We start from the raw sequence: 9,838 nt of genomic DNA, 5'->3' as shown, positions 1-9,838 counted from the left end.
ATGAGGACGCTAATTAAATGGAAATTAAAAGGAACTCTCATGAGTGAAATGCCTGCAAACTGCATGAAAAGTTTTCAAAAACACCATAATAGAGGCTCAAACTTCAACGTATATTCCAATTAAAAAAGCAGACCAAAAACATACCACCGTGGCTGAACAACAGAGTAAAGAAGGCAGTTAGAGGCAACAGACATTCTTTAAAAATTGGAAGACACATTCTACTGAGGAAAATAGAAAGAAGCATTAACTCTGGCAAATGAAGTGTAAAAGTACAATTCAGCAGGCCAAAAGAGAATATGAGCAGCAACTACCAAAAGACAAATTAACAGCAACAAATTGTTTAAGTACATCAGAAGTAGGAATCTAGCCAATCAATTTGTGGGGCCACTGGATGATTTAATGTGCTAAAGGAGCACTCAGGTAGGCAAGGCTGTTGTGGAAGTAGCTGGCATTGGTTGCTGTTAGAAGATGGGATACTGGGCTAGATGGACCATTGTTCTCATCTGATATGGCTGTTCTTATGTTAACACTTATCATTAGACGTCAGGGGCCTATCCTGCCCACTTCTTTAATACATACAAATGCTGCTAAAACAGTGTTAACATACTGCCTGAGCTGATCCTTCACACAATAGCCTGATGCATTGTAATTGGAGTCTGCTGTCTCTGTGAGATCCTGGGATGTAATTTCTGTGAGGGAGAAGGGGGGTGGCTGGGTAATGACCCTGTGTCACTTCACAGCCCCCATACTAGTATAATGTTCCTTACAAGTAACTCTTTGTGCTGTGCAATAATACAAGAATCTCATGAGCACAGTAATCCTATGTGTTCTACAATTTTATGTACTTTCTGGTCTGACTCTCTGCCAGAGCAATGCGAAGCATTCTTAGTGTAGAGGAGAATCCGGCCCTTTGAGTTGTTCTCAATGGATTATTTTGCTATATAATTGAATATTATTACTGTATGCAAAAAGAGTGGTTTGACACTTAATTGTACCATATCAGTCTGACTTTCTGCTGTTTTGATTTATTCATTTTATTTTAGATTTTCTGGCTCATGAAGAAGTACAGACTGAGAAGCATGGCTTGTCAAGGTGATGAATACTTAGATTCCCTTCCACTGCCAGTTCAGCGGTAAGAGCTGATGTAATGTGTAGCCAGTGCTTTATTGTGTGATATTATAATTAACATTTAAAAATATAATATCTCTATTCTACGCTAAATAGAGTTAAATTGTAGGATTATGGAATATAAAATTGATCAGTAGTTAGAAGGGATAATTATGTATTAAGTATGTAAGTAATTAGGGTTGAAATGCAAGGCCTGCCGGCTGAGACCTGTAAAATTTTTAGCTTAGTCATATTAGGCCACAGGATTAAGAAATGCTTGATGTAAGTAAATACCAAAAAATGGCCCTATGCCACAAGATTACAGGGAAAAAGAAGTACCAATGGATGATATTGTAAAAAATTAACAGAGTAAATTTTTGTTTACAAGATACCTACCAGTCACGTTTTTCTAATAGTGCACCCTGCAGTTAGGGTATATTTGTTGCATAAATGCTAATGATGTATAGTCATATGCCATTATAAAAAGAGGGTGCCCAGATTAGGAAAATTGAACTTTCTGTGGGGAAATTCCTGCAGGAACCATCCCTCTACTGATGACGAATCCATGAGACTCACAGACCCTAATGCTTAGGGTGACCGGATGCCCTGATTTTATAGGGACAGTCCTGATATTTGGGGCTTTGTCTTATATAGATGCCTAATACCCCACCCCCCTCATCCCAATTTTTTCACCCTTGCTCTCTGATGAAATGTATGTGTGGTCACTATCCTTGGTTTTTATGTGTTCCTAGAAACTCTAAACCTGAAGCAAGTAGCAAAAGTGACTTTCACTTTAAGCTTGAAACTGTAGCCACCAGAGCTGAACCCACAGTGATGTAATACCACATTACAAAATTTACTTCAAATAAAATAAAAGGCTGCAGATGTCGTACATTTGTGAGCTAAGATAAACACTGAGTATTATATCTGAAGTCCAGTTGCTCTGGTTTGGCTCAATGAGTTTCTCTGTGGATCAAAACATCAGAACTTGGATGTTAATTTGGTTTTGTGGCTCCAGGTTTAAAAAAGCATACATACAAAGAGCGGAGTATGTATGTGTAAGTCTGGGTTGCATTCATGCAAAGCTATTAGCAAATCTCCTATTCTGTGTGTGCAGTTTGGTGTTTTGAGCATACAATTTGGTTGCTTATTAAGAGAGCATGAACTACGTTTTTTTAAAAATGTCGGACTATATTTGTAGCAGTAATATAGCCGTTTCAATTACTTTATAGTATCACAGTCTGATTAGTGGCTCACAGTGATGAAAGTCACCATAATGAAAGGTACCCTATTTAGACTGCTGAAAACCCAACTATAGAAGTAATTGATCATTCCTAACCTCTGTGAAAATGAAATTATGATTTTGTTCAGATATTTCTTGCATAACCCACACTCACTCAGTGAGTGCTCTGTCCTCCGCTAATGGTAGCTGAATCAAATGTAGAGGTGGTTTAAGAATCCCGAAACAGTTAAACTCTTTCAGAAATGTCTGATCTCTTGTGTGGGTTTTTGTTGGTTTTGGGGTTTCTTTAAACGTTGCTAATAAGGTTTGTTCTGGTAAGAAAAAGGAGAAGGAGAGTACGATGGAGGAGGGAGAATGGATTGCAGTCTGTCATAATCATAACAAGACAAAAGAGTGGCAAGTGTTTCAAAGGATGCTAAAGTAACACAAAAGACATACATAAAATGAAAGGCAAACGTGAAAGAAAGGTGTTGGTATTGGGGAGGGAAAAATACTGGGTGGGTGGGGGTGGAGGGAGGAGGGCAAACAGCTCATACTGCTTACTCATGTGTGTGGGTTGAGTGCACAATAAGGTCCAAGGATGGTGCAAAACAGTCTTCCCAATTTGAAAACCACAATATAATGGCTTTAATGGGTGGGATTTAAACAGAGTTGTGAAACAATTGATGTGGACTTGTAAAAGGATTAATAGACAGAATAGTATTTAAATGAGGACTGTCAGGTTTCAGAATAACACTTAGTTAACTAATAAGAAATAGGCCATTATAACTAGCCTATAGCCTGGTTTGCATGCCTGTCTCAGGATTCCGGCTTGGCATTCATGTGTATGTGAGAGAGAATTGTGTTAATCAGCAGAAAATGTGGCACTGTATTGTATTATGTGAGGCATTAAATATAAATATAAATTTATACACCCCACTAGGAGTCTGTAAGACTGCTTTTTAAAATGTATTTTGTTTCCACAATGGTCAATTTAGTACTGATATTCTCTATCCTTAAGAGAATACCACATCCAATCTTTGTGCATCCTCAACTGCTGTTAAAGTCACTAATTATGCTGAATGTGCAAGAATTCAGGACAGGCCCTTAAACTGTGTTCCTGTCCTGTTTAAACTGTTTACTCTGTTTTTTCGCTCCCCTATGATTTTGTGGGAAATCACAGTTTGGTTTGGGAAGTCCCTGGTGTATTAAGTCACCTCGCTAGTGGTTTTCTAGTGTACTGTCAGACCTATCTTCTCTAATTGACATCTGGTTTGATATATACAGTACTTTTGTGTATAGTTTATCTCCCAAAAAAACCTAAAAGAGAAACAAAACCACTGTTATAGAAACCTATCTTCCATCTCTCTAAGTTAAGAACACATAGTGACCAATATGAGTTTTATAAGTGAAAACATTCAGAAGTAAATTTTAATGATCCCTCTTTCAGTTAGCATTGTTTAAATGGTTTCCAGAACAATCATTAGGTTTAATATGAAACACTATCCTTTTAAGGGAATAGAGAAAAATGTTTCATACAGATGCCATTTTCAGAGTGATAGTCACGGCCAGTTCAATACAGCTTGTTTTGATGTATATTCCTTCAATATGCTTGATAGACTGCTGTAATGTCTCAGCTTAGCTTTTGAAAACTCCCGATTGATGGGAACTATTTTCCATCAATATTTCTCTCAGAAATTTTACTGCATTTGAATTCTCTCCATGTTTCTAGGGAATTCTTCCAAGTAGAGAGGTATTGGAAGATATTGATTTCCCCCCTGCCCACATGGTAATGAAGTAAAATACAAAAGGCTAATCAGCTTTTGTTTAAACCTCATGCTGCAGCCACACTTTTTCCATCATATTTGTGGCTTTTTGCAAAGCTCCTTATGGATGGTAAACTGTTACCATGAGCTCGAGAGATTTAAAGAGGACATAACACAGTTCTTTAGTTTAATGTCAGACTCAGTGGTGGTTGTTAGCATGGTAAATACAGAGTACCTAAACATACTTTCATGTTATAAAATGCATAATGAGAAATTGTCTAGATTTAAAAACAAACCCAAGAAACCTATTTTGTGCATTGGAACCTCATCTGCTAGGATAGACTCACTTATGTTTGGCCTCGGCTCTCCTCACAGAGGCTAATCTGCTTGTATTCAATTTAACCAATTTAATTTCATAGGGCGTAATCTCCCCTGGTTGGAGATCCTCACTCCTGCTTTATGATAAAATGGTCTATCAGGGCCCTAAAAGCCCTGTATCTGACCAGGGGAAGATTCTCCAGGTGTAGGAATCATGGAAGACAGCCATAAGGCTGCTTCTGGAGGACCCAATCCCTAAACCTGGTAGGTGGTGTCTTGGTAGTGGGGCTGTGGCCCACAGCACCATGTAGATTCTGGGCAGTACTGTGGCCCATAGGGTAGCCCCAGGCAAGGCTTAGACTGGGGCTGCCTAAATTACTCTAGGGGCCTCTCCAGACCCTTGAAGAGCCAGGATCTGGAGGGTACAAAGTGATTGAAGTGTCATAAACAGATAGCTAAGGGTTAATGTCTCTTTCACCTATAAAGGGTTAACAAACAGTGACCTGCAAACACCTGACCAGAGGACCAATCAGGAGACAAGATACTTTCAAATCTCATGGAGGGAAGCCTTTGTTTGTGGGTTTTGGGTTTGGCTTTGTTCTCTCTGGGTCCTGGATGGGGCTAGAGGTGCAACCAGGTTTCTGCCAATCTCCCTGCTACAGTCTCTTATCTATTCAGAACTGTAAGTAAGAAAAGGCGGTCATAGTCTTTTAATTTGTTTTTTTCCATTTGCATATGTGTATTGCTGGAAGTAGCTTAAATTGTGTTTCTGCTGGAGAAAGTTTCTTTCTATTGTTTATAAGTTGAAAGACCCTGTAACTGTTTACCATCTAAAGTGCAGAGATAAACCTTTTACTTTTTTTCTTTCTTTTTTATTAAAAGTTTTGCTTGTAAGACCTGTTGATTTTTCTCTCCTAATTAAGGCTCAAAGAAATTGAGTCTGTATATACCAGGGAATTGGTGGGGAGAAGGGAAGGATAAATTTCCTCTTTGTGTTAGATTCACGCAGCTTGAATCTGTATTGCCTCTGGGTGAGGGGGAGAGAGAGAAACTTGATCTCTCTGTGTTGTGTTTCAAGGAATTGATTCACGGTATCCCCTAGTGTACCCAAGCAGGAAAGATCTGGGAGGAGGTAAAGAGGTGGGAGGGAATGGTTTATTTCCCTTTGTTGTGAGACTCAAGGAATCTGGGTCTTGGGGTCCCCTGGGAAGGTTTTGGGGGGACCAGAGGTTATCAGGCCCTAAAAATTCCTGATTGGTGGCAGCGCTACCGAATCTAAGCTGGTAATTAAGCTTAGAGGACTTTATGCTAGTACCCATATCCTGGACACTAATGTCCAGATTTGGGAATTATACTATGACAGAAGCTATGCTGGCCTCTGCCCTCCTCCTGGAGTGTAAGTTCTGTGCCGCCCATCTTAGCTCCCCTGAAATTCAAAGTGGGTTGAAGGCACTTTGCCTTCCTGACTGCAGAAACTTAAGCAGTTCAGGAATGTTTAATACAAGGTTTGAATATGCTTTTAGTTCTAAAAATGTGACCCTAGAGATGAATTAGTCATGTTTGTACTTTGCTTTGGAATTATAAAGGGCAATATATTTTATTATATAAATAAAGAAGTTTTATTCAAAGGTCAGGAGTTAGTGTGTGAGTACTCAGGCCAGAAAAAAAACAACTATCCAACACCCATGGGAGCAGGTGGCTTATCTTCATTTTGCAATTGGTTTAAATCTTGGCTTTGGACACCATGTTATAAAACCATTTTCAGTCCATAGTGTCTTGCACTTGAAGCTCTCACAGCATCTTACTAATGTGAACAAATGTAACTTCAACGCTGTGACTTAGATAAATATTGTATCCCCGCTTTACAGAGGAGAAAACCAAGGTCCAGTGGACAATCATTTTATATTTGGGTACCTAAAGTTAGTTATTTAACTCTAATGACTTCTGAAAATCAGGCTGCCTTTTCCTAGATGTAGTCCCACAAATGCAAAAAGTTTACTGTTAAGTGACTTGCCCAGAGTCACAGAGGAAGTCCATGGCAGAACCAGGAATAGATTGCAAGTTTCCTGATTCCCAGTCCTCTCTTTAACCAAAAGGCAATCCTTCCTCCCTTTGTTGGATGTTCTTCCTTTCTTTGTTAGACTAATGAACATAGCCCTAAGAAGGAACAATACAAATAAGGTCACTCCATGCATATTTATAGCCTTGTGCTGCTCTCTAAAATGTGCTCTGCATCAGCAGTATTCTGATAATTTATCTAAGGGAGCTGCTTAACTATTCTGTCATAAGAGCGATCATGCTTAGTTTGGCTCTCAGCTCTTTTTAAAATCTAGAGTTAATGCTTTAACTTATTCCAGTTATCTTAACTTACTTACCTGGGTTTTTTCGTGGTTGCATTAGAGTTTATCTATTGGTGTTCCCTTGTATGTTTATACAGTAGGTGAATGGAGCTATATAAATTTAATTTATAAAGAATCTGTATTAATTACTAGTGAAAGGAGCTATGTAAACTCATAGTGATGACAATAGATCCATGGCTGTATGTCACATAAAGACAATCACAAAAAACTGAGCTTGCTGGAAAAACAGAAGGAACATTCCATTAAATTTTAAGACCTTCATTATCATGGATTGTGCTGAATGAATGGAAAACTTGGCCCCAGGAGTTTTCAGCCACCTCACTCAGTGTCTAAAATTGTACCCATAATTTTGCATGTGAAAACAAACGCTGGATCATTTCTTGTATGGGCCATGTCTCACGACACACCTTCAGTCATGTGACTTCCAAGATGCATCATGCAGCTTGGTCAGAGGGGAGCTTACAGTGAACTATGGGCCAGGTAACCCAGCTCATAGGCAAGAATGGGGACGAAAACTACAATTTTTCATGATGCAATGTGGCACAATTGGGAAATGCAGTTTAATGCTGAACTGACTTTAAACAAAACTTTTCAGGTCAAGTCAAATGTAGGGATAGACCTTATTACTAATGCCAAAATGGTTAATAAAATTATAAATTATTGTAATGTTAGGTAAAAACAAGATTACTGAATTTTAAAAGATACTTACAATTACTTTCATGCAGATGATGTTTGGAAAATGTTAACTCACATTAGCATGTCTTTGGTTCCTTACTTCATTAAATGAAATGTTTTAGCTAATTAAATAAATTTCTAGGGAAATCTCCGCTTTCTGTTAACAGGTATCAGATGTTAACAGGTGCAATGGCAAGTATCAATGTTTGAGGATAACACCTCCTTAGCCATAAATCCATATTTTTACCTCCAGTGTATTTACATTGATTCTGAGATATAGCCTTTATATAATTCTAATTTGCTTAATCATTCTATATTTCTTTTATACAGTGTTTGCAAGATGTAAATAAGTGTTTGTCTTGTACAAAATGGGAATAATGGTAAAAATCTGAGATACAATGGAGACGGGGGCAGTATGAGAACCTATATAGAATAGAATTTGCTAATTCTGTTTGAGCCAGAGGCCTTAAGAATTATATAGTTCAAATTCAGTTTAATGAACTTAGTGCAGCTTGTGCACACTTGAACAAAGTTTTTTTTTCTCTCTCTCCTGAGATCATTGGATTTGAGAAATGAGAAACCTAATGAGCCCTCCAACAATGTATGCTTGACTCTGCATTCCTGACTGTCCTTAGCAAACATAACACATGGTGTAGGGAAACTGAATGGTTCTGTCTTTTGCCCTTGCCATCTTAGTATCTAAGCATCTCACACATAAGCGGATTTACGTAGTATTCCCTCTAATTTTCCCCTCCCATGTGTGGAATGAATTTTGTGATGTGCATAGATATGGAGGTGATATTGGTGGAATTCATGTGGCAGGGTGGGCCCGAGAGGTTCAGAGTATGGGATGCAGGGGAGGGGGTGAGGGATCTGCCTAGGGTGTGGGCTTTGGCTGGGAGTGGGGGCAGGGATGAGTAGCTCAGGGCTGGGACAGAGGGTTGGGGTGCGGGGAGGTGAGAGCTCTGGCTGGGAGTGCAGGCTACTAGGTGGGGCTGGAGATGAGGGGATCAGGGCTGGGGCAGAGGGTTGGAGTGTGTATGGGCTCTGGCTGGGGTGCAGGCTCTGGGTGGGGCTGGGGATGAGGGATGTGGGGAACCCCCCCAGCTCTTTCTCCTCCGGACACGGCAAGTCCGGGCTGGGCTGGGTCAGAGCTGAGGGAGGGGCACCACAGCAGGTCTGGGGCTTGGGGAGAGGCATCTCTCTCCACAGCCCTGAGCACCTGTGAGGTGCTTAATAGGCAGCTGCATGGCCGCATGGCTATGCAGCTTAGAGAGAATTTAGGAACACCCTTGTGAAGTAGGTTAGTACTATGTTCCCTGTTTACTGATGGAGACCTGAGACAGAATTAGATTATGTGACTTGCCCAAGGTCACCCAGAAAATCTGTGACATAGTAGGATTTGAACTGAGGTGCCCTGCCTACTAGTCCAGTGCAGTCATTACAAGATCATTCTTCCTCATAGCTATTACTTATGCTGTTTTCGTGTTCTGTGCATAAATGTAGGCCTTCACTTTCTAACACCATATTTCCAGCCTTCGAAGCATTAAGCTTGCTTTTAAAAGAAATTATTGTTAATGAAATTAGAAATACTTCAGGTGTTTGCCAGCTGCTACAGCCTCTACTGAAGACTAGTGATTCTGCATGTGCCATGCATTGGAGCATTTTCTGCTTGTTAGGAGACTAATATGATATAGATGAGAGCAGAATTTGACATCCTGAGTTTCTACACCTGCTGCCCAGGTGGAAATAATTTGGAGAGTTAGTCATTGTAACAGTTGTTTGTCTGCTGTGCAGTCACTCTCCAGGCCAGCACTTGATTCATTCTCTCTCTCTCTCTCTTTCTTTTTCTTTTTTGGTTAAAGTATAGTGAGGTTTTTAAAATTGGTTTAGACCCTGATAGTGTCTGTTCCTAAAAACAGGAGGCAACACTTCATTCTGAAAGCAGTACTGAAAAGTTTGAATGAATCTACCTATTCAAACACCTAGCAGTGATTATTTTTAAGTGGTTGCATATTCCCAGCAGACAGATTTTCTTCAGACATGTATTTGTTCCAACCACTCATCTTTGCTCACAGCATTATATTGGACAGGGGTCAGCTGAGGTACTAAGTCAAAAAACCTTGTTTAATCCAAGTGTGCACTTTGTCACATATTGATATCTCAGACCATGCCATGTTTTTAAACCAGAATTTTCTGGTATTTTAATATGATTCTATATAAACAACTGAGAATACTAATTTAAAAGTCACTTGAAAACAAAAATTTGCCCTGGTTTGTAGGCCTAAGAGGGTTTTTTGTAAGTCTTTCTCTGCTTATTCTTAACATTTAAAAATTCAGGTTTTGGCTATCCCGGAAGATGCTTCCTGGATTATAGAGGAGATGGTTGG

The 9,838-nt window shown here is 39.5% G+C and overlaps 1 protein-coding gene across 1 annotated transcript in view; it reads left to right on the top strand.

Moving 5' to 3' along the window:
• The first annotated feature begins 1,055 nt into the window (after positions 1 to 1,055).
• INSC (INSC spindle orientation adaptor protein) overlaps positions 1,056 to 9,838 on the top strand; it is a 130,468-nt gene continuing 121,685 nt past the window's right edge. Inside the window, exon 1 of the mRNA XM_050954554.1 lies at positions 1,056 to 1,132. Coding sequence (XP_050810511.1) covers positions 1,056 to 1,132 — 77 coding nt within the window. The remainder of the gene's footprint in view (positions 1,133 to 9,838) is intronic.

This window comes from Gopherus flavomarginatus, chromosome 5 (assembly GCF_025201925.1).
Source record: "Gopherus flavomarginatus isolate rGopFla2 chromosome 5, rGopFla2.mat.asm, whole genome shotgun sequence".
NCBI lineage: Eukaryota > Metazoa > Chordata > Testudines > Testudinidae > Gopherus > Gopherus flavomarginatus.
This window is presented reverse-complemented; position numbering and strand designations above follow the sequence as displayed.